The sequence below is a fragment of the Bos mutus genome, chromosome 8, assembly GCF_027580195.1.
Source record: "Bos mutus isolate GX-2022 chromosome 8, NWIPB_WYAK_1.1, whole genome shotgun sequence".
In the NCBI taxonomy this organism is placed as follows: domain Eukaryota; kingdom Metazoa; phylum Chordata; class Mammalia; order Artiodactyla; family Bovidae; genus Bos; species Bos mutus.
In genome coordinates this window covers 49,506,304-49,531,286 of record NC_091624.1, presented here as the reverse complement: position 1 = coordinate 49,531,286, position 24,983 = coordinate 49,506,304, and the positions used below count along the sequence as shown (strand labels likewise).

The 24,983-nt window shown below is 45.0% G+C and overlaps 1 protein-coding gene across 1 annotated transcript in view; it reads left to right on the top strand.

The window, feature by feature from the left end:
• The window catches only part of GABBR2 (gamma-aminobutyric acid type B receptor subunit 2), a 255,169-nt gene that overhangs the window by 129,534 nt on the left and 100,652 nt on the right, over positions 1-24,983 (top strand). Inside the window, exon 8 of the mRNA XM_070374928.1 lies at positions 19,899-19,959. Within this exon, the coding sequence (XP_070231029.1) occupies positions 19,899-19,959 (61 nt within the window). The remainder of the gene's footprint in view (positions 1-19,898; positions 19,960-24,983) is intronic.

The following is a 24,983-nucleotide window of genomic DNA, read 5'->3' as shown; positions in this document are numbered from 1 at the left end:
ACTTTCCTCTTTCACCTTCATCTAGAGTCTCTTTAGTTCTCTTCACTTTCTGCCATAAGGGTGGTGTCATCTGCATATCTGACGTTATTGATATTTCTCCTGGCAATCTTGATTCCAATTTACTTTATACATATTAGTTTCTACCTTTTAATCCCCTACCTTTATCTTGCTTCTCCCTGCTTCCCGTTTCCCACTTCTAACCACTTGCTTATTCTCTGTATCTGTGAGTCTGTTTCTGTTTCATTATATTCATTCGTTTTATTTTCTAGATTCCACATATAAGTAACAACACAGTGTATTTTTCTGACTTATTTCATTGAGCATAATGCCCTCTAGATCCCTCCATGTTGTTGCAGATGATGTGGAATTTCTTTTTTTAATGGATGAGTAATAATATTCCATTGTATGAGTATGTATGTATACACATGTGTATATATATATATACATATGCATATGTATTGGAGAAGGCAATGGCACCCCACTCCAGTACTCTTGCCTGGAAAATCCCATGGACGGAGGAGCCTGGTAAGCTGCAGTCCATGGGGTTGTGAAGAGTCGGACATGACTGAGCGACTTCACTTTCACTTTTCACTTTCATGCATTGGAGAAGGAAACGGCAACCCATCCACTGTTCTTGCCTGGAGAATCCCAGGGACAGGGGAGCCTGATGGGCTGCCGTCTATGGGGTCGCACAGAGTCAGACACGACTGAAGCGACTTAGCAGCAGCAGCAGCATGCATATATATTTGTATATATGTGTATATATCACACTTTCCTTATCCATCCGTCTGTTGATGATCACTTAGGTTGCTTCCATATGTATCTTGGCTATTGCAAATAATGATGCTGTGAACACTGGGGTGCATGTATATTTTTGGATTACTGTTTTCATTTTCTTAGGGTATATACCCAGCCATGGAATTGCTCAATCATATGGTAATTTTTCTATTTTTAGTTCTTTGAGGACCTATACTCTATTTTAATAGCTCTGTTTGATTTTAATGTGTACCGTAAAAGCATAGCTGGTATTTAAGGTAGTGAGATGACGTCTTCTTTTTCTCTTTTAGTTTTTTTTAAAAAGGCAGATAGTTAATAAAAGCACAGATGGCTGAAAATTGTGAAGGTGGCACACGTATGATGGAGGTTTGAGAAGTAGTGACCCCCTTCTCCTTTATCCTCACTTCGTCTTGAAAGGCACTATGGTCATCCTCTTAAAGGCTAAGAGATGAATCTTGAAAGAGTAGGAAAGAGAATGAGAGAGAGAACAAGTGAGAGATTGACCAGAAGTTTAACTTTGTTTTCCTCAGCCAGCGTGTACAGTTATCAAAGCAGCAAATAGAGCCGTACTTGTACACACAAGTTTTTGGTGGTAGGGTTAATAGTCTTTTTTCTTTGATCCCCTTTCACCACATCCATGTGGTATCAGTAATAGAATGTGTTTGTTCAGGGGGTGTCCATTAAACAGGCAGGAGCCAAGCTGCTTCAGGTGGAGCCGCCTGTGGTGTCCACTGAAACATGGCCCTTGAACCCAAGCAGCATGATGTGGAAATCCTCGCATCAGTCCCTGCTGCGCCATCATTTTGATTCCAAGTAGTTGGTTAGCATTACAGCAGAGGCTTCTACTGCCCACTCCTAGAGGGTGCAGTCTGTCTGAGGTTCACCTCTGTTCTCGGGTCCACAGTTTGGCCTGTATTTGAGTTCCAGCTGATGGTAAAGGAACAAATACATCAGAGATATTTTTATGACCGCTCCTGTCTCCACCCTCTTTCAGCATCTCCTCAGGGCTTAATGCATAGTAGGTATACAGGAAAGACTGGCTAACCAGTTGGATGGGTGAGAGGACTGGGCAGATGAGCAGAGAGTTGGATGGCCAAGTGGATAAGTGAGTGGATGGATGGATATGTGGGTAGGTGAATGGATGTAGATGAATGGGTGCTGGAGAAAGAGGGAGCAAGATCAGTAGATGGATTAATGGATGAATGTGTAGGTGACTGAATGAATAGACATGTGGGTAGGTGGACAGATGGATTGATAAACGGGTAGGAGATAGGTAGGTAGATGAGCAGGTGGGTGGATAGACATAGATGAATGAGTGGATAAGTTGGTGGGTGGATAGGTGGGTGAGAAGGAGTGAATGAGTGAATAGCAGGCTTAGAAGAGGCATTGGCAGTTCATATGTGTCTGCTTCATTCTAATCAAAGCACATTTTTTTTCCGGGAGGATCTTCAGAGGTGATAGCCCTGATGTCTTGACTCCTTTTCTGTACAAGTCCTGACCTCTCTAGAAAGTGTTTGCCACATTTTCTGATGTGAGGTTCCACTTGTCATCGGACTCACACAGAAATCCATGTTTCATCTCAGGCCTTTCTTCTTCACTCACACTTCACCCTTTCAGGGACTGGGCCTCATTAAAATCTGTCCTCTACCCGGTTACTTTTTGAGGAAGCTCCTTGTTAGGGCATTTCTGCTGTGAAATGTATCACACCAAACCCATGTGAGTGCCGGCCTGAATGCTAAAGACCGTTATTAGCAGATTTAGCCTAGAGATGTTTCAGAGTTGTCAGTTCTGATGTTCATAGGATTATATTTTCAAACATCATCACACATCCTCTATGACAGACTTGATTACTGTGATGAACTAGTTTTCTTGCTTTGAGAGATGTTTCAGTTGCAAAAATGATTCTGAAAGCATTTGAGAGAAGTGCCAGGCAAAACTGAAGTGACACTCTTTCATTTGGGTGCTTCTTCAGCTTGCTGGGAGAGGAAGCTAGCAGTGGCAGAACGAGCACTGGACATGGAGTCCTTGGACCTGGGTTTGCATGCTGTCCCCTCCACCTTAGCAGTGGTAACCTCAAAAAAGTCTCAGATCTTTACATAAAGGGTGGAGGGCTATTCCTGGAAAAGGGAAGAATCAATGCAAAGGCCTTGGGGTGGGGTCACCTTTGAGAAAGCAACGCCCATGTAACTGGAGCTGAGGGTGGGATGGGATGAGCCTGGGTGTGGGGGAGATAAGTAGGTGGAGGACAGATCATGTCGTGCCTGTTATCCCAAGATCAGCAGGAACCTGGTTGCTGTTCTTGAGAAGCTTCCCCTGGCTGCAGTGGGAAGGAACAGTGGAGAAGGAGACAAGAGCAACTGCAGGGATGAGGTACCAACCACAGCAGTGGAGTACACAGAGAGGCAGGTGGATTCAAGGAGGAAAACCACAGGGCAAGGTTATTGACCAGTTATGGTAGAAAAGAGGGGATGATCAAGTATGTACTCCTCATGCAGTTGCTTCCTATTGTGAACTGAATGGTTCTCAAATTATATACACTGTGAAGATTATTGCAGTAAATTAAAAAAATTCATGTATAGACTCTATGATATTCTGTACATTTTAACACTAGATAAGCTGAAAATTTGCATGGTGGCCCAGGGGAAACTGGATGGTGCCATCGCCCCTCCTAATGCTGCAGAAACAAAACTTGATTACTGTGATGAACTAGTTTTGGTTACTGAAGTCTTTTAAGTGACATACGTGACTCATGTCCTATTGGTTTAAACATTGAAGGAGCCCCTGGGCCAGTGGCCTAGACTTTTAGTCTAGACAGTTGGGCTTGACTTCAAAGAACAAGTTGGGTTTGGAAAATCGGAGATAATTGGAGCAGGGAAGAAAATGTTTTCTAGAAATAAGCACCCAGACTTTTCCATCCCTGTGTGAGGAGTACTGTGTCCCCTTAGACCTAGAATACTGTACTTCTAGAAAAGGAAGTATTTTGCTCAGGAAGCAATCATGACATGAGCAAAGACAGGGCCAGTTGGAGTGCTCGTGACAACATGGTTTGTTACAGAAGGGGCAGAGGAAACCCTGGAAATAACCTAAATGCCCAGTGGTTGGGCTTAGCTAAATAAACTGTGATGTATCTTTCCAGTAGAATTGTTGGCAACCACTAAAAATAGTTGTTATGGAAAAGTATCTAATGGCATAGATTGTTTATAATATATTGCTTGGTGATTCAATTTCAAAAAGAGTGGGGCAGATAGAGGAGAAAGGGTGGGAGCAAATGTCAGAGAGGCCTTCAGTGTGTCCTGCCCTGGTGGGGGCCTCAATTTTCTGGGCCTGGAAGAACTGACTCCATCTACTTTCTCCTCCATGCCAGCCTCTGCTGAGTTGATCCCCACTAGTTGGAGTCTAGTTAACTGAGGGCATGTTATGCAATTTCATCTTGAATATGTATAATAAAAATTACATAGAGTGTTACACACCCTAACACAGGGTATAGGCTAGCTTGAAAAAGTCTTTTGGAGGGCTAATGAGGTCTGGAGGGCTTAGGGTGTATACAGTTAATTACTAATTGTGACTGATCAGCTCTTGTAGCCTCTTAGTGTACATGGATGAAAAGCGCAGGATTTTGTATATGTGTATGAATCCCATGGATGGAGGAGCCTGGCGGGTTACAGTCCATGGGGTCGCTAAGAGTCAGACACGACTGAGCGACTTCACTTTTACTTTTCACTTTCATGCATTGGAGAAGGAAATGGCAGCCCACTCCAGTGTTCTTGCCTGGAGAATCCCAGGGACGGGGGAGCCTGGTGGGCTGCCGTCTTTGGGATCACAGAGTCAGACACGACTGAAGCGACTTAGCAGCAGCAGCAGCAGCATGTATGTATCTTATACACGCACGTACACATGTGCATATTATTACAGGCCCACAGTACGTGATGGAACAGTGACCTAGATTCTCTCCTCAGTACACAGGATCCTTGGGAAGCCGTATGTAGCGATAGCTAATCCCCATAACCACCGTCAGCTCCCCTTCAGTCATTTGGCAGCGCCCTGCAGTATGTGCAGGCTCTGCAGTGCTTTCTGAGATGTACAAAAAAATTCCCTGTTTGTCCTCAAATCTAGTCATCCTATCAACTAGCTTATAAAGAGCTGCCTCAGTAATCCATGTTTAATGGCCTTAGCCACTAGACAGCTGTCCTGGGAATTAAGGTCTCTTGTGAACAGAGTATCCTGAGGTTCTAAATTCCAGTGTAATGGAAGTGAGTCCTGTTTCCCCCACCCCACCCCCACAGAAATGAGATTTGGAGCAGATGTCCAGCTTGGCATCTCCTCCCTGGGCTCTTGCTTCCTACCCGTTTTTATGAGTAGCAGCAACCATAAGAGGCAGTGGGATTCATCAGACGTCCCCTCCATTGGACAGCTGCGGACCTCAGCTCGGGATGAGTTCTGTGCCTCAGCTCATCTGTGGGGTGGGGGGACGTTGCCTGACATGACCAGAGAAGGGCCTCTCAGATCTCTCAGGCTTCTTGTGATGCTGAAATAGTGTAAGAGAAAAGGTTTTCGAAACAGGAACCAAAATTTACCAAATCCCCGAGGTACTGAATGTCCAGGGAGCAAGCCCTGCCTGTGAGGGAGATGTGATTAGTACTGTTTCATAGAGGAGGAAACCAGTGTTCAAGAGCCTGTGTGGCCTGCCCACATTCACATGGTGGGAAGGATGGGGCCAGGTTTCAGGCACGCTGTCAGCCACCTCCAGTGCCTAGGTTCATCGTGCACCCCCGCCCACCTACCCCCGCGGAATCCTTTGGAACCCGAGTTTGCACTAGTGTGCCAGCCATGTTTCTAGAGAAATGTCTCCAGGTGTCATCTCCATTCCCCCCTCCACTTGCCAGCCTCTGCTGACTCTGAAATCCCAAGTACTGCCTCTCTTCCCTCTCCCCTTTGCCACTCATTTATTCTGGCTCTCACTTGTGCACTCAGCACATTATTCTTCCTGAATAATCTATGACCATGTTATTACTTATTGAGAGCTTCCATCCCCCCCCACTGCCTACAGGATACAGCCTGGCATTTTAGGGGTCCCACCCCCAACCCCAGGCTCTAACCTGCATTCCCAGCTGTTTGTCCTCAGCCTGTTCTTCACACGGAAGGGGTGCTAGCGGCTCTCCCCGATGGACATCATAATGTTTAACCTTAATGACAGTGCTCATGGGTTTTTTTCTTTCTGTCATCTTTTCAATCATTTATTCATTTAATAAATCATTCTTGAGAACTTACGCTGGGCCAGCTACTGTGTTGGGAGCTAGGGGTACAGCAGTGAGCCAGGTGAACAGAGACCCTTCAGAGAGCTTACAGTCTAGTGCACGGAGGCGGTCCATATGGACATAGTAAATGGGTAAATTATATAGTCGGTCAGAAGGCATGCTTGCTATTCGAACAGAAAAAGAAAAGAAAAAGAAAAAAGAAACATGCAGGAGGAAGGAGGATTGGAAATGCCACCAGTGGAGGGGGAGGGGAGCAGGATGGCGAGAGGAGGCCTCACTGGGAAGGTAACAACGAGAAAAGACTTGAAGGAAGTAAGAGAGCGAAATGTGCAATGACTGGGGTAAGAGTGATCCAGGCAACGGGCAGCCGGTGCAAGAGTCTAGGGGGAGCGCGTCTGGAGCACTTGCATTGGCGGGAGGGGAGCTTCTACTTCTGGTCAAGATAGAGAAATAATATCCAAGGACTGGACAGACCCTCCTGCATTAAGCAATTGGGCTTCCGATATGGTGCTAGTGGTGAAGAACCCGCCTGCCAGTGCAGGTAGACATAAGAGACACAGGTTCAATCCCTGGGTCGAGAAGACCCCCTGGAGGAGGGCATGGCAACCCACGCCTGTATTCTTGCCTAGAGAATCCCATGGACAGCAGAGTCCATAGCGTCGCAAAGAGTCAGACACAATTGAAGCAACTTAGCATGCATGCACGCACGCTTAAGCAACTAAAATAACATTCAAATGATGTGAAACAATAGTTTTCTGACATCGGACTATAGATCACAGAGGAGAGTGACCTCTGCAAGAAGGGACACAAAGAGCATGACTTTTATGGTTGCCCAGCCTACTGCCTGGAGAGTTTCCAGGCCACAACATGGGGAGAGGGGGCAGGCAAACAGCCTGGTTGATGCTTCTCCACATTGAGGAGAGTTGAAAATTTGAATTTAGAGAGTCCAAGGAGGCTGGAATTTTCAGGCAGAGCAGTAGAGAGGAGAGAGCTGCACGGAGAGGGAGAGCAGTGGAGACCTACATGCTTTACTTGCTTGTTTGATCAAAATTACTATTGAGTGCCATCTACTTAAAAAGAGTCTGAAGCAGCTCTCAATAATAGGCATACATACATCAAGGCCACTGAAATGGAAGTCAGGGATCTAAAACCGTACAATGTAAAGACAAAATATACAGCAAAGACCTAGGCTAGCATTGTGAATTTAATTATGAATTTAAACGAGCTGGATACTAAGTGATAAAGAGAACTGAACCTCATTTTCTTCATCTATAAAATGGAATTAATGATCTCTGCCCAGCCTACCCTAGGGAGGGGCCACGAAGATCATCAAAGCTATGGGTGAGACTGTTTCATTCAGGGCTCTTCTGGTGCAAGTAATTGACAGCCGTACTTAACCGAAGACAACTGTGAGGTTTAGGATGAGGCATTGTCATTTCTCCATCTCTGGCTCTGCTTTCTCTGCTCCATCCTCAGCCTCTGCCCAGTTGCTTCTTCTTCCCGTTATCACAACACCAAGTCTAGGGGTGGTGGGAGTGGAGAAGCCCATTTCCCCGAAAGTGCCAACAAAATCCCTGGAGATCCCTCTTAGCCTTGATTGGCTATCTTGGGTCATGTGCCCATCCCTGAACCAGTGACTGTAGCTAGAGGATAGGCTGTACTGATTGGCTTGGGCTGAGTAATGTGAATAAACTCCGGGAGTTTGTGTGCTGCAGCCCATGGGGTTACAAAGAGTCAGACACGACTGAGCGACTGAACTGAACTGAACTGAGGTCATGCGATCCAGCCCTGCATAGAGTCAGCTTCACAAAACTTCAAGACTGAGAGTAGAGTCTAGAAGATCCCTCTGTTGGTTTTTCTCTCTTTTTCTTCTCTCCCATGGACCCATTTTCTACCATTCTCTGTGCCCTGAGAGGCTGATTTCATAGATCACCCAGGATCTCTTGTCCTTGGGCTTCCGGTTGAATTTGGTCAGTGGAGAACATAGGCAGGAGATTGGAGGGTGGGAGGAGCAAGAAGGGTCAGGGTGCAGCCCCTCTACCTCCACCACCACTTTGGGGCTGCGTCTCCTAAAATATCTGTGCCCTTCCCTCCAGGGCTAAGTCTTCTCTGTGTCTCCCAATCTTATGAAGCTCCACCGGCACTCTTTCCTTGCCTTCAAATAACAGCTCATGCCTTTGCTAGTGTACAGGCACATAAGCTTCCCTTGTCTGCTGCTTTAATCTGCCCCTCGCTCTGTAAGTGATCCTTAATAAAGTCCTTTTTGAACCATCCAGGGTGAATTGTTTCCTCCTGTGACCCTGTATTTATTATCTATTACTTCATACCAAATTATCCCAAAATGTAGTTGCCTGAAGCAACAATAAACTTTTATTATCTCACACAGTTTCTGTGAGTCAGGAATTCAGGAGTGACTTAGCTGGAAGGTTCCAGCCTGGGTCTTTTATGCCTCCTCCTTGAAGCCTTCACAGACCTTCCTTGAGTGAGTAAGCTAAGGCAGCTGAGGTTGGGACTACAGCCCATCTAGGGCAGAACTGTACTGGGGCAGGAGGGAAAGTAGGAGGTTTCAGAGTTCTGCAGATGTGAGCTCACACCCCAGGTCTGCATCTCACAGCAGTGACCCAGAGCATGTGACTCTCCTGACTGAGCCTCGTTTTCCTCATCCAAGAAATGGGAAGATGGCAATATCCCCAGGCCTGTGGACCACCTGGTTTGCCCAAACTTGGATCCATTTAATACCAGAGCAGACCGTGCTTAGCCTGACAAGTGGGACCAGAGCTCAGAAATATGTTTGTTCACTGCATTGTCCCTAGAGCCCAGCAAGCCTGGCCCAAGGGAGAAAGGTCCCCAGTACATGATGAAGGAATGAGTGGATGAATGACTGACTGAATGAACAACATACAAATGAACATACCACAGACCCCTTTGACTCCAGCTGGCTTCTAATGCCCTTAAGACAAAGTCTAGGTTCTGTTTTATTTTGTTTAACCTCCCTCAGGTACAGAGAACTGGCCCAACTCTGTTTCATTTCTTCATTCACTTATTCATTCCTTTTTATCCCCATTCTCCACTACCACCCTCCTTTCTCTACAATAGGCATTCTAATAAATCTAAATATACCTTTTTTTATATGTAGTTTTGCAAAATGTGTATTGTTGTGTGTGTTTTTAATTTATGTAAGTGGTATTGTGTTATGTTTTCTTTTCTTCTTACTTTTTTATTAAGTCATATGCATCCATTCATTTTGCTCGTTGTATATCTAATTTGTTGCTGATGACTCTCCCCAGGTCACCTCCATCTCTCCCACACACAGACACATACATGCACGCACACACACACACACACACACACTGTAATGTGTGTAATTATCACTCTTCTGAGTCCCCTATGAGAACTTCTTGAGGCTGTATCCCACAAGTGGAATTCTGGGTCAGAGGGTGTGTGGACACTTAATTGGACTAAGCAGTGACAGATGCTGCTCAGAATATCTGCTTCTATGACATCCTACCAGTGACACACTAGATCATTATCAAGTCCTCACCAATACTTGCATGATCTGTATTTCTAATTTTTGCCATTTCATTTGTATACAATGACATCAATTTTATTTTGATTTCTAATGATATTGAGCCTCCTTTCATGTGCCTCTTTGCTCTGGGTTTCCTCTTTTGTAAATTGCTTGTTGGTGCTTTGCCCATTTTTCTGATGGATTTGCTGCTTGTATGTAGTGTTAATTTTCAGGAGCTGTGTCCAATCTGGATGTTAATATCATCTTTATTGTAGACCGTGCAAAAACTTCCATTCTGTCATCTGCCTATTATTGACTTTGTTCAGGGGCCTTTGTCTAACAGAAACGCTCATTTCTGATATAATGAAATTAATCAAATTTTTTACCTTATAGTTTGTCCTTTTGAAGTTTTGTTTGAGAAGTTTTTCCTTGCCCTTAGGCTTTGAAGATATTCTCCTACATTTTCTTCTAATCAAGATTCCTCTCTACATCAAGTTTTTTCCCTCTGTAAGGGGAATTCTTAGCCCAGCTTTCAGATACTATAAATTTTATCTCTTTATATAATAGGAGAGATCACAACCAAATCAAGTGGAGGATCCCAAGCTAGAACCTCAGTAGCCTACCTCCCAGCCCCACACCCTTTCTGAAACACTAGTCCTTGAGTCACCAAGTCCTGACCATTTTTTCTTTATTATTTCTCCAGTCTGTGCCCTTATTTCTGCTTGGTTACCTCCTGCAGCCCAAGCCCCCTGGCAGTCTGCTTGGACTGCTGCAGTACCAGCTGCCTCATTTGAACTCTGTCTCTGGCCCCCAGGCCAGTCTGCAGCCCACCTGACTTAAAGTGAAGATTCCAACAGATTGCAAATTGCATGTCTCAGACTTTCAGGTTGACTGGTCAGCAGTCTGGTTTTCCTTGTGGAGACTAATCTGTTTAACAAAAATAGAACATACAGTAAAGCAAAATTAAATATTTCTAATCATGGGGATGCTTGCATCTGCAAATGACCAGGAAAGAAGGGAGGTTCAGGGTGGGGACAAAAAGCTTAGAGGAGGCTCCGTGATTCTTGGATTTAGAGCTACGTGGCCACTCACCCAGGAAGCCGGGCAAGGACCCCACTCACTGGCCCCCCAGATCCCCGCTCCAGCTGTGCTGATGAGAAGTGGCACCATCGAATCAAAAAGCCTTTCCTCACTTCTCCGCTTTCCTCACGTCTCACATCCCAGCCCCCTCTAGGCCCCGAGGAGTCCACCTCCTTCCCAACTCTTCTCTGTCTGTGTCACCCTCATCTCTCACTTGGATTCCACATCAGCTGCTAACTGACTTCTTTGTCTCCAGTCTTGCTCTCATAACCATCCATTTTCCACACAGCAGCCAAAGTAGTTTTTCTTTTTTTTCCCCCCCTTTATAGAGAGATAACTGACAAATAGGAATGATATATATCTAAGGGGTACAATCTGATGATTTGATGTATGAATACATTGTAAAATGATCACCACAATCAAGGTATTAACATAGCCATCACATCACAGATTTACCTTTTTCTTATCTTTTTTAGTCATGAGAACACTTAAGATCTACCCCTTTAGCAAGTGTCAAGTGTACAGAACAGTATTGTCTGTGTCTTCTCCCAATTTCCACTCACTCTAGGGTTGGCTATTGGCAGAGCTGACAAGGAGGCTCGGAGACATGGCCCACAGGGTCCCAGGTCCAGCCACACAGAGCCCAGTGGACCAGGGCAGCTTGGATGCTGAGAGACAGTAGAAGTAATGGGACAGCCCCTCCTCTAGCTCTTCCCTCTCTGATTGGAAGCACCCTCCCCCTGCCCCGCTTTAAGAAGAGATTCTCATCCATCCCTTGAGCCATTAAAAACTAGGCATTTTGAATTTCTCTTGGTTTCATATTCCTGAGAAGACTGACCAGGCCACTGTGCTGGAACCAGCTCCTGCAGGCTGCCTAGAGCCAGTTGTTAATGGTTGATCGCTTGAAATCTGCCTTGGTGGGAATATTTACACTATGGAAATTGGCAAACACTACAGATCAGCCCCACCCCAAAAAGCCAGTTTGACAGTTACCAACACATTCTTGACTGCTTCTTCTACCTACCTCCTATTCCACTCCTTCTTATTCCCCCTAGCCCAAGGCTGCTTGGGACTCACTCTCACCCCCACAAAGGGCTAATTTTCTGATTAGTGACTAGTTTTTGAAATGAAGGCAGGGTAGTGTGTGGTTAGAAGATTGAGCTTGAAGTTAGACATGTGTAGGGTGAGTCTCAGTTCTACTGCCTCTAGATGTGACCCTAGGCAACTTTCTTCTCAGGCCCTCAGTTTTCTTATCCTTAAAATGGAGATGATAATAATAATACATGGTTCATTCCATTGAGGTTGTTGTTGAGAATTAATTAATAAAGGAGAACCCCAGGAAAAAAATCTTAGATAACATACACAAGTGTTTTAGCAGAGCTAAAATAAGTTAAAGATTGTTATCACTGCATGTTCTGCAGAGAAAAACCTGAGAACAGAGATGAAAAGGGACTTGCCCCAGCTTCCCTTTCTGGAAAATGGCAGAGCACAGCCCAAATCTACCTCTCAGACCCCTTGTTCATTGCTCTTTCCATTCTTCTAAGTTGAGGGGGAAATGTGCATATGCTTGCCCAGATCCTTGGCTCTTATTCAGGAAAACTCTAAGCTGTCAGTAAAACTTAATCTATTCCAAGAGGGAGTATTATTTTGTTGGTGATGATGTTGCTATTTTTATCTGTAAAAAATGTGCCTCCTTATAATAGCCTTTCAATAAAGTTTTCCTGTTATTAAAGTAATGCATGCTGATTAGAGGATATTGGAAAATATTGAAAAGTAAAAAGACAAAAAAGCCATAATCCCACAACCCAGGAACAACCAATCAACCCTGAATATTCATTGGAAGGATTGATGCTGAAGCTCAATACTTTGGCCACCTGATGTGAACAGCTGACTCATTGGAAAAGACCTTGATGCTGGAAAGATTGAAGGCAAAAGGAGAAGAGGGCGGCAGAGGATGAATCTGAGCAAACTCTGGGAGATAGTGAAGGTCAGGGAAGCCTGGCGTGCTGCAGTCCACAGGGTCACAAAGAGCTGGACATAGCTTAGCAACTGAACAACAACCCCCTTGCCCACTCCACTCCATGCTCTTCTTCTGCTCAGCTCCACTGGCTCTGCTTTAGCTCCTCCCACTTCCCAATCTCTTTCCTGCCTCAGGACCTTTGTATTTGCAGCTCCTCTTCCCAGGAGGAAACTCTCCCCTCACTCTGAGCTAACTCCTTCAGGTCTCAATGCAAATGCCATCTCTCTGGAAGTCCTCCTTGATCCCCAGTATAATTGGGGTCTTACAGTTCTCTCTTGTACTACCCTGTTCTTTTCCTTTATATCACTTACTGTAGTTTGTAATTATATATTTATCAGTGTATTTGTTGTTTAATGTCTGTAGCTCCCACCAGACTACAAGCTGCACACACTCTAGGACCACATGAACTTTGCTCACTCTTTATCCATTGCCTGCCTGGCACAACTTTGACATATAGGTGCTCAACAGTGCTGATTGATTCAATACGTGTATCGTAATATTTCATCATGCATCTGTCTCACTTTAGTGTTTCCTTATTTCTTGGATATCTCATTCATATCTGATAGTTTGCTATTCTAAATAAGCTTGACTCTTGTATCATTACAGGAAGAAAAAAGAGAGTTGGTCCCACCTCTCTTAGGCCATCCAGCCAGCCATCTTTTCTTGGTCTCCACTGTTCTCTGCTTCACTAAACCCTGCCTTAGACCACCACTCCCTCTGTGGCTAGACACCACTTTAACCCTATGGGCCATCTGATCACGATCCCTCAGAAGGATGCCCCTGCAGTTAATGGCACCAGCAGAAGGACACCAGTGGACAGGGCACACTTCCCATCCTGCCCCTCCTTTTAGTTCACTGCAAACCAGCTGCTGAAGACTCAATGGATACATCAAATTTTCCTCAAGACTTAGGTCTATCAAAAGCATTTTTATGTAAGAAAATATCTTAAATAGTATGCAAAATATGCCTTATCTTATAGCCCAAGGGACATGCAAGGAAAAAAGGAGTATTTTTCACCTTTGCAGAACATGTGGGTAGATATACCCAGTTTCTCGGTATTTCTCTTTTATGCCCTGTCATCCCCTGGGAAACAGAAAACACCTTCTTCTTCAAACCTACATGATGAGGAGCTCTACTCTTCATGGAAAATCTGACCAGCAATATAACCCCCAAATTTTCTCTAAGTCCTCGTTATTCATTTGAGACCAGTGTTGTCCTAGGTAAAGGGCTGGCAGCAGAACAGCCTACAGTGGTCTTGAATCATCCACACAGACAATGATGGGCTGGCCAGGGTCCCCCAGTACCCTTCAGCTTCCATCTCCTTAGAGATTTTGCTGTCTGTGTGGCATGTCAGGGCAGATCTTGTTTCCCCACAGCATAAATCAAACACTCAGCTGATCATGTTTGCTCACACCTCCCAAAGACAAACAAGTGCCTGGAGACAAGAGTGCAGTTAGAGCCGTATTAAAGACAGAACGCCTTCCCTAAACGCAGCGTGTCCGGCTGAGACTGTGTCCCTCAGTGGGCCCAGAGTTCGTGAGATTAGGCTGAGCCAAGCAAGTCTTCCCCTTTTGTGGCCTTCAGCTCCAGCCCGGCGTCAGATAATTTTCCAGGCAGGGTGTCCCTGCCCTTTAATGTAAAATTGAAAGAGATAAAAAAAAATTTCCAATGTAGGGCTTGGCCTGTGCAATTCATAAACTGTTGTTGGAATAAATTTTCTTCATGCTTAGTGGTGAAACATTAAAGATGAACAGTGAAAACAGAATTAATTTTTCTAAGAGGGCGCCACTGAATCTTACTGACTGTAGGAATCCTTAGTGTACATTTTACTCTCTGCTGATTTTTCTGGGGATTCTCAACTGACATCATGGTGGAATTTTGCAAACTCAGATTATCTGGAGGATTATAAGAGTTAATCTTTGTGTGCAGCAATTCTGGGTTTTGCTTTTTTCATAATTGTCTTCTTTAGTTCTCACAGACAGCAGCAGCAGTTCTCACAGACAATCCCGAGAAGTATTTTTCTTCCTATTTTTCAAGTAGGAGAATTGGTGTTCAGAAACATTCAAGGACTGTTCAAGGTCACACTGGTGGCTAATTTACTCTTGTCTGGTGAATGCAGAAACTAAAGTCTTTTTTCCATATGTTATCCTATGCGTTCTGAAGATTCCTCTAAAAAAGAAAATTCAGCTTTATGTGTCCCAATTCAACCTGAACTGTTTGGATCAGCTTTTATGAAACAGATTGCTGTCTTTGACATGAGCAACATCTCTTTCAGGAAGAAGAAAATTCCTTATAAACTATCCACTTGGGGTTTTACCTCCATTATTTTATTTGCATTCCAAATCAGCTCTGTGGTCATTCTATAAGCTCCTTTGGAAGGTAGAATCCGTTATCAATCAGCATGCAGTCAAGAAAGCAGAAAGCACTTCAGGCATTTCAGAGGGAGATTTAATACAGGGAACTGGTTACAACTTTGTTGGAAGGGGTGGAGGAGCAAGTCAGGTAGGCACTGTCACCAGAGATAAATATTTACAGAAAACGACCAGGCCCCTTGGGCTGCAGGAGCAGTAAGTGGACTGGTGTTGCCACTCCTCTGACACGCCTGAAGTACTTTCTGTTTTCTTGGCTGCATGCTGATTGGTAATGGATTCCAACTTCCACGGAGTCTTTAAGTGGCCACAGAGCAGACTGGAAATGCAGATACAATAATGGAGACCCCAGCACTCTGGCCTCTGAGGCTCCTGCCAGTGCAATTTCTTTTGCCACGGGGACCCCAGCACTGCTACTGAGCAGTTAGCCAGAGCCCCGCTACACACACTAACAGTGCGGAGCTGCTGGGGCCCTGGACACCTGCAGTCACTCAGCTCCTGCTGCTGCAACCAAAGAAGGAAAAAAAATTAAAAAAGCTTTTCCCTGCTGCATACTTTCTAACCTCCTGTGAATGCTTCTCATTAGCAGAACCTAAATAGACACCAGCTGGCAGGGGCTTCTGGGAAATGTGGTTTCTGGGCTGTGGGCCCCTGTGACACAGAGGAGGACATAGTAGAGTGAGTGTGGACTGGGAGCCGACAGATTCCAGCCTCCACCCCAGCCAAGTTACCGAACACCATTGCTTTGGAATGTAATGCGTCACGTGGTTTGGTCTCAGGTCGATGGAATGATCCTCTGTTACAGCCTGGACCGCACGCAACAAAAGCTTAAGGAGAGTCTCAGCATTTCTATGTACATAAAGAATATGCGTGTGGGGAGAAGAGCAGAAAATAATCCCTGATCAAGCTGGGGTTTTAGAAACCAAAGCCAGCCCGGCTTTCCTGGCTAAGATGCCAGGCCACTGTGAAACCAGAGTCTAGTTGCCACGCGGACTTGACTCAGAACCCATCGCCTCTGTTCCCACCGGTTATCGCTCAGGCTCCTTTGGTTTGTGAAAAAGAGATTGTTCCAGTGACTTCTGATGGCAGATGTCTTAGGCCAGGTTACCCATGAAACAGACTCTGAGACAGAGATTCACATACGGGAGGTTTATTAGGGAGGCTCTCAGGACAAAACCAAAGAAGGGAAGCAGAATTAGGGAGAGGGATGAGAGAGTTGGGTGCAGCGGCAGTCCCGGCCTCAGCCACCCCTGGGGGACCTCTGGAGCCCACGGTCCTTCACAGCTGCCCTGAGCAAGGGGACTCAAACTGCTGTGTGCCTTCACTTTGACCAGTGGATGTAGGCTGCGCCCAGGGAGGGACTTAACCTTAATCATCACCCTTCGAGCAACCCAGCAGCAGCCAAGATGCTAGGGAAATATGTCTGTATCCTGGGGACATCTGGTCACACACCACGGTGCTCACCACATCCCCTCCCAGAGGATAGAAGTAGAAGGGAAGTGTCTGCTGCCCGGCCACAGTGCTCAGGCACCTTGGCGACGCACTCTGGACTGGTCAGTGGGAGAGTGTGACCACCACTGGACTCTAAGTCACTGTCACTTCACACCTGGATGACCAGATGCCTGAGCCTCCCTCCCATGTCCCTACTCCCACTTTCTCTTCAAGAACCAGAGCAATCGTCTCAAATCTTAAATCAGATCATATTACTTCTTTGTTTAGGCTCCCCACCCTCATGGCTGTTCATTGCACTTAGCATCCCCTCCAGAGCCCAGGTGGGGCCCCCAGACTCTGCCTACCTTACCTCAATCCCCCTGCTGGCCCTTTCTGATCCTTCCCACCCAAAGGCCTCTGTCTTGGCCTTTGCCTTCGCCTGGAGTAGCTGCCTCTTGCCATGCAGGCCTCAGCTCTTATGTCCCCTCTTCAATGAGGTATTCCCTGGAAGTGTGTTAGTCACTTAGTCATGTCTGACTCTTTGCGACCCCATGGACTATAGCCTGCCAGGCTCCTCTGTCCATGGCATTCTCCGGCAAGAATACTGGAGTGGATAACCATTCCCTTCTCTAGGGGATCTTCTTGACCCAGGGATCAAACCCAGGTCTCCTGCACTGCAGGCAGATTCTTTTACCATGTGAGCCACCAGACTCTCTCCACCGCCCAGGCACTGCCTTTTGATTTTCTTCACAGCACTCTTCAGTAACTGATGTGACCTCATTCATTTATTGGTGAATATGTTTTGCCTGTCTGTCCTAATCATATGTAAAGGTCTCTGAGAGCAGAAATCAGCACCTAAAAGAGGACTTGGCCTGGAGCAGGTAAATATTTGTGGAATGTTGTGAGTTGAGCACCTGCTCACATGGAGGACATCCATCAGGCAGAATTTCATGAACATCACCTGGTTGGCTTGTGGCCTTCCTCACTCATGTCCAGTCTTATCCAGGTGGGCTTGGCTGGGACGGTCGTCCCCATCCAGTCAGCCATGGTCAAGTTTGCAGAATTGGCATCAACTGTCAAACCCAGCAGATGCCATGGTCACAACCTTAGGAGAGAATCACATGTCGAATCTTCCTCAGAAGGGGGCTTGGCAAGCTTCACCGCCCTTCTCTGGTGCAGACCCTCGACATGGCCAGTTACCCACCCATGTGGCCACATTACTCTCAGTTACCACAGTCACAGAGCTCTCAGCTTTCTCCCTTTGAACACACAGTGGCCCATGTGGTTTGGGAACTCAGTCACTTAGGGGCTGATGTTTCTGAGCTGTGAAGCCACCTTGGCTTAGGGCCCAACAGTTTACCCCTTTGCCAGCTAAAATCATGTGATGTTGAAAATGTCTTCCCAAAGGTTGGAAAGCTTCTTGGTGCTTGAAATCTTTTTTTATTTCAGCTCTCTGCTATGAAGTGTGTTTAGATAAAAATTACTGGTGCCATTTACTGAGTGCCTGTTGAGGACCAGGAGCTGTGCAGGGTCCATAACTCAGGTGCTCAGGGACTTGCCCGAGGGGGCCCTGAACCCAGCTTTGAGATACTGACACGCTGGCCTCCTTCCACTGCATTACCTGAAAAATTGAGATAGGAGGAGCTCCTGTTTACAAACATAGTTACTGTGAGAAAAATAAAATATGACAGACCTTACTTCCAAGATGAACTAGTTTTATCTAAAAAGTAAAGGAGAAAGGAAAAAAAGAAAAAAACCCAAAAGTGAAAGGAAATTCTTTCTCACTCCCGTCCTGTATTCCACTCCAGTATTAGTCCATCCACACATTGAATACCTTTCGATATACTTTTTTCATTTAATTAAGATTCTTCAGAATTTGTCCACATTTTATATCCAGAGCTCTTTGGAGTTCTTCAAAGCTTGGCAGAAGATGGTGAATTAGTTAGATGTCCACCTCTGTCAAACAAAGAAATGTCCTGTGAACAATATCTGCATCTTTTCCACCCTTGCAAAGTGGTCCATTTGCATAAAAGTGATCCTTTGGAAGATGTTCTATGTTTTTCAATCATCCCTAGAAATAAAATCACAGCTCCTGTCTCACCTTACGCTGAAGTGTTTTCACACTCCAGGGAATTGCTTACCGTCACCTGAATATAGAATTCGGTGGGCGTTAGTTTCAAACTGATACTACTCGCAGCTGTCTTCAGGATTTCAAAAAGGTGTCAAAGTAGCCTTAGAACGTGTCTCTCATTGCGACAACAGGTTGAGTGATTCTCTTTGTTCCAAAAGCTTCAGGGGCTCAGACTTTGGATTTCCACCATGGGAAGACATGTACTTTCTGTCACTTTCTCTTGAGAATTGCATAGAATCCATGGTATCGTCTGTGCTGTTCCCTGATGATGTAAGCTTATAACTGCTCGTAAAGCTGTGTACCCTTAAGACAATTCACTTTCTTAATTTCACGTTAATGGAAAGAATGGAAGAGGTTTATTTCTGGATCAGAAACAACATGCTGTGGTAAAGTTGCACAGGCCTTAAAATCAAACTCAGGTTTGAATCCAGCAGGCTCACTGGCAATGACCTTGGCATAACCTCCTTCAATCTCAGTTTCTTGATCTGTAAAATTAGAATCATCCCCCCTTTCCACTCAAGTGTGTCATAAACGCTCATTGATATGACCTGTGTCAGTTTCCTTGCACGGTTGCAGAATTTTAGGTGGACCGTAAATAGACAAAGAGAGACCACACCCTCTCTAAATTTATGTTCCTGGCTTATTTAGCCCAGCATATGGAAGCCGGGTATCAGCCAGCAAAGCAGATGCAGCAGATGACTCTTGTCTTTAGCTCCTGGGGTCCCTAATGAGGGGTGCTCAGCTGCCTGTGACACTAGTCAGGTCTCACTGGCTCAAGAAGCTTAATTTTGTGCTGCCCCATAGCCCAGTTATAATTGGGGCTGACATCACCACTCGCGAAGAACTTACAGAAACATTCTCTGTCCTTAATAAGAAATACAGGCCTCGACCCTGTATTCCTGTATCCCTTCTGGACCCTTCAGATAAACAGCCTCAGCAAAGACCAGCATCTTTATGGGTGGGGCATGGGAGCAGAGCCAGGGCCAGGCACCAAGGGCTTCATCTCTTCCTCCATCTTTCCAACCACCCTGGAAGACCCTGTCCAGGGCACATGGGTGTTTAATAAATAGTCATGATGATAATGATGGTGCATATCTTGGCCTTAATATACATATGTTGGTTTCATTATTTTGTGCTCCTCAAATTATCCAGATAAAGTCACAACCGTTCTAAAAACAATTAGCTTAATTTTGCATCTGTGGTTCCTCAGGAGTCTGCTCTTTCTCCAGTAATAATTGCATTCTACAATTAATGAATTTCAGTTGAGATCACTAGTGTTTGGGCTAATATGGCATTTCTTCTTTGTTCTTGTTTGTTTTGTTTTTAGGGTCAAGTTGTATTCCGGAACGGGGAGAGAATGGGGACCATTAAATTTACTCAATTTCAAGGTAGGCTTTTTTGATGCTTATTCTTTCTAGTTGATGAATTCTATATTCAGAGATGTTGTGTTTATGCAATAAAATATGTCAGAAGAAATGAAAGTACAATGTTCCAGATAAAAGAAGGCAAAGTCAATAGAAAATACTCTGTGAAAACATTAGTTTCAACTTATTTAGAATATTTTTTCTCAACTGCATAATTTCTCAGGGCTATTCAGTCTTTCCATATGACTCAGGCGCATGAATGTATGGGGAGTGGCAGTTAAGTCAGTGCCAGTATTCTGAGGAATCTGGCATTGTTTTAGCTTTTGATTACAGAGATTTTCAAACAGACGCTAAAGTTGAGATAATAGCACAGTGAACCTCATGTACTCATCACCCAGCTTCAACTGTTTTCTCTGTTTTGCCAGTCTTGGTTTATCTTGACTCGCCCCATCCCCCACCCCCCATTTTTTGCTATAATATTTTAAAACAGCTCCCAGACATTATCTCATTTCAATCTATAAATATCACAGTATGCATTTCTACTAGATAAGGACTTTTTAAAACATTACCGCAATCCTATTATTGTACCTTAAGCATTTAACATATTTTAATATGCTTATTCCAAGTCTATGTTGCTCCTCTAATTATTTTGAAAATGACTCTAATTGGTTTGTTAGGGAATCCACACAAGGTCCACTCATTGCATTTGGTTGATGTGTCTCTTTAGTCCCTTTTAATCTGTAATCTTCCCACACACACTATTTTCAGGCCATTTTTGTTTTATTTTGTTTTAAGAAAACGAATCATTTGTTCGATTTTCCTGGTGTCAGAATCAGAAGGGACCTCCGCAGCCATTCAGACAATGCTCCTCGTGTGACGAAGGGGAGATGGAGGCCCATAGGGCATCTGTGAGGAGCTGGGCCAGGTGTTCTGCCTGGAGGAACCTCGATTCAGCCTTTGATGGTCATTAGTAGGGTTGTTAGGCAGAACCGTGAGACAGACCATTCATTAATGCAATGTTTTTCAGTATCTGAATGTTTCTGGAAAATCCAGAAATGAGCAGTGCCTTCTGTGTCCACTCATTTTGAGCAGATCCCAGAATCATCCAGGGAAAAGCAAGAAATGAAATCAAGTTATTCAGATCCATTCAGGCAAATCTCAACCAGATTCAGATCAATCAGGTGTTCTCTGGTACCACCGTTCCATAATGCGACTTTGTAGATCTACCCATTTGTCTTCCCATGGCGGATAATTGAAACGCATGTCAGCTTTCTGGTGTGCACAAAAGATGTAATTTTAGGCAAACATAATTATTTTTCCATTTGTTAAGTCTTACTTCTTCATTGGCTGAACAATGTAAGCATCTTGGCAAAGATATACTTACTTTTTTTTTTGAGTGAGTGATTGCAGCTAAATTCTCTTGTCACATTTCCAGTTCTCAAATTATATCGTTCTGGGAGAATATTTTGTAAAATATTGATTGGCCAATCACAGCTACAAGTGAATGCCAATTTTATTGCCTTTTCCCCCCTGAATGTTAGGATTAGACACCAACTCCAATGACTGGTTTTAGGCATTTGTAAAGAAAGCATTGTAGCAAACAGCAGTTCAGAGGTGAGTTGAAAACCATCTGAGCACAAGTCCAGTGTATAGGCATGTGACTCACCACTCTGAGTCACATGCCAGTGTCCTCATCTATAAAATAGGAATATGATCCTATCTACCATCTTGGGATGTGGGAAGAGCTACATGACACGGCACAGAGAAACACGTGCATATCTTTCCTGCTCAGCAAGTAGTAGCTATCATGATTAGCTTTTACTCAAAAATTATGATACTTGCCTGGGGCAAATCCACATTTTCTTGGTGTGTTGAAACCTTCTGGGTGCCACTTTCTCTGCCTACCCTGAGCATGCGTGTGTGCTCAGTCACTTCAGTCGTGTCTGACTCTTTGTGATCCTATGGACTGTAGCCCACCAGGCTCCTCTGTCCATGGGATTCTTCAGGCAAGAATACTGGAGTGGGTTGTCGTGCCCTCCTCCAGGGGACTCTTCACGAGCCAGCGATCAAACCCATGTCTCCTTATGTCTCCTGCATTGGCAGGCAGGTTCTTTACCACAAGCACCATGTGGGAAGCCCGCCTACCTCTTAAGAGATGTTCCCAACCCTTAATGACATGTACAGTGTCACAAGTGCAGGGCCTTAGAAATGATTTCACCCCACTACTTCATGGTATAAATGGAGAAACTGAGGGAAGGGAGGTGTTCCACCCAGGGACACCCAACTGGCTGGTGGCAGAGCAGGGACTAGACCTCAGCTTTCCCCAAGTGCCAACCTCTGCGTGCTCAGATGCACACCTGTGCCCAACTGTCCTCCCTTTGCCACTTTAGTGTCCAGCTTTTATTGACTCTCAGAGCCGGGCCTTGCAGATACTCCCATTTACATGTTTTTAAAACAGACACTGATTTTGTTGGCAGAGGATACCGTGCTGGGAGCATGTTCACATCAGCACAACAGTTTTCCAAATTCATAGGATCTCAGATGTGCCTTACTGCCAGGATGGAGAGGCATTGATTTGTTGAGTAGGCTGCCCAAGTTGGAAGGGATCCTGGTTATCATCTTATTTCAGAGGGGAAACTAAGGCTCAGACATGGGAAGGAACTGGCTTTGGGACAGTGAGTTCGTTCCTTCACTCTTCTGGTTCACCTCCAAGATAGGCTGGCCTAGACTGTTTCTGGGTCCTTTCTGGAATTTACCCAGAGGGTGGGCCTGACCTCTATCTTGGGGTTCAGTCAGTTCAGTTCAGTCGCTCAGTCATGTCCGACTCTTTGCGACCCCATGAATCGCAGCACGCCAGGCCTCCCTGTCCATCACCAACTCCCGGAGTTCACTCAGACTCACGTCCATCGAGTCAGTGATGCCATCCAGCAATCTCATCCTCTGTCGTCCCCTTCTCCTCCTGCCCCCAATCCCTCCCAGCATCAGAGTCTTTTCCAATGAGTCAGCTCTTCGCATGAGGTGGCCAAAGTACTGGAGTTTCAGCTTCAGCATCATTCCTTCCAAAGAAATCCCAGGGCTGATCTCCTTCAGAATGGACTGGTTGGATTTCCTGGCAGTCCAAGGGACTCTCAAGAGTCTTCTCCAACACCACAGTTCAAAAGCATCAATTCTTCTGTGCTCAGCTTTCTTCACAGTCCAACTCTCACATCCATACATGACCACTGGAAAAACCATAGCCTTGACTAGACGGACCTTTGTTGGCAAAGTAATGTCTCTGCTTTTGAATAAGCTATCTAGGTTGGTCATAACTTTTCTTCCAAGGAGTAAGCGTCTTTTAATTTCATGGCTGCAGTCACCATCTGCAGTGATTTTGGAGCCCAAAAACTAAAGTCTGACACTGTTTCCACTGTTTCCCCATCTATTTCCCATGAAGTGATGGGACCAGGTGCCATGATCTTAGTTTTCTGAATGTTGAGCTTTAAGCCAACTTTTTCACTCTCCTCTTTCACTTTCATCAAGAGGCTTTTTAGTTCCTCTTCAATTTCTGCCATAAGGGTGGTGTCATCTGCATATCTGAGGTTATTGACATTTCTCCCGGCAATCTTGATTCCAGCTTGTGCTTCTTCCAGTCCAGCGTTTCTCATGATGTACTCTGCATAGAAGTTAAATAAGCAGGGTGACAATATACAGCCTTGACGTACTCCTTTTCCTATTTGGAACCAGTCTGTTGTTCCATGTCCAGTTCTAACTGTTGCTTCCTGACCTGCATATAGGTTTCTCAAGAGGCAGGAATATAGATTTAAGGGACGAGATCTGATAGATAGAGTGCCTGATGAACTATGGACAGAGGTTCGTGACATTGTCCAGGAGACAGGGATCAAGACCATCCCCATGGAAAAGAAATGCAAAAAAGCAAAATGGCTGTCTGGGGAGGCCTTACAAATAGCTGTGAAAAGAAGAGAAGCGAAAAGCAAAGGAGAAAAGGAAAGATATAAACATCTGAATCCAGAGTTCCAAAGAATAGCAAGGAGAGATAAGAAAGCCTTCTTCAGCTATCAATGCAAAGAAATAGAGGAAAACAACAGAATGGGAAAGACTAGAGATCTCTTCAAGAAAATTAGAGATACCAAGGGAACATTTCATGCAAAGATGGGCTTGAAAAAGGACAGAAATGGTATGGACCTAACAGAAGCAGAAGATATTAAGAAGAGGTGGCAAGAATACACAGAAGAACTGTACAAAAAAGATCTTCACGACCCAGATAATCACGATGGTGTGATCACTGACCTAGAGCCAGACATCCTGGAATGTGAAGTCAAGTGGGCCTTAGAAAGTATCACTACGAACAAAGCTAGTGGAGGTGATGGAATTCCAGTTGAGCTATTTCAAATCCTGAAAGATGATGCTGTGAAAGTGCTGCACTCAATATGCCAGCAAATTTGGAAAACTCAGCAGTGGCCACAGGACTGGAAAAGGTCAGTTTTCATTCCAATCCCAAAGAAAGGCAATGCCAAAGAATGCTCAAACTACCGCACAATTGCACTCATCTCACACGCTAGTAAAGTAATGCTCAAAATTCTCCAAGCCAGGCTTCAGCAGTACATGAACCGTGAACTTCCAGATATGCAAGCTGGTTTTAGAAAAGGCAGAGGAACCGGAGATCAAATTGCCAACATCCGCTGGATCATGGAAAAAGGAAGAGAGTTCTAGAAAAACATCTATTTCTGCTTTATTGACTATGCCAAAGCCTTTGACTGTGTGGATCACAATCAACTGTGGAAAATTCTGAAAGAGATGGGAATACCAGACCACCTGACCTCTTGAGAAACCTTGGGGTTACTAGATCCTAAATTGTCTCATGCCACTGACCTCAAAAAAGGCTTCTCAATGAGGTCGGTATGCTGTTTTCTGCTGTGCCCTTCAAGTCCTCCCTCTCCCTGTCTGTTTCTCTCTCCCTCACCTCCTGCCCTTTTAAGCGGGGACCGTGGCACAGCAGAGCTGACTTACAAATAGCCAGCCCCAGCAGTGGGGCTCCCTTTGCAGAGACA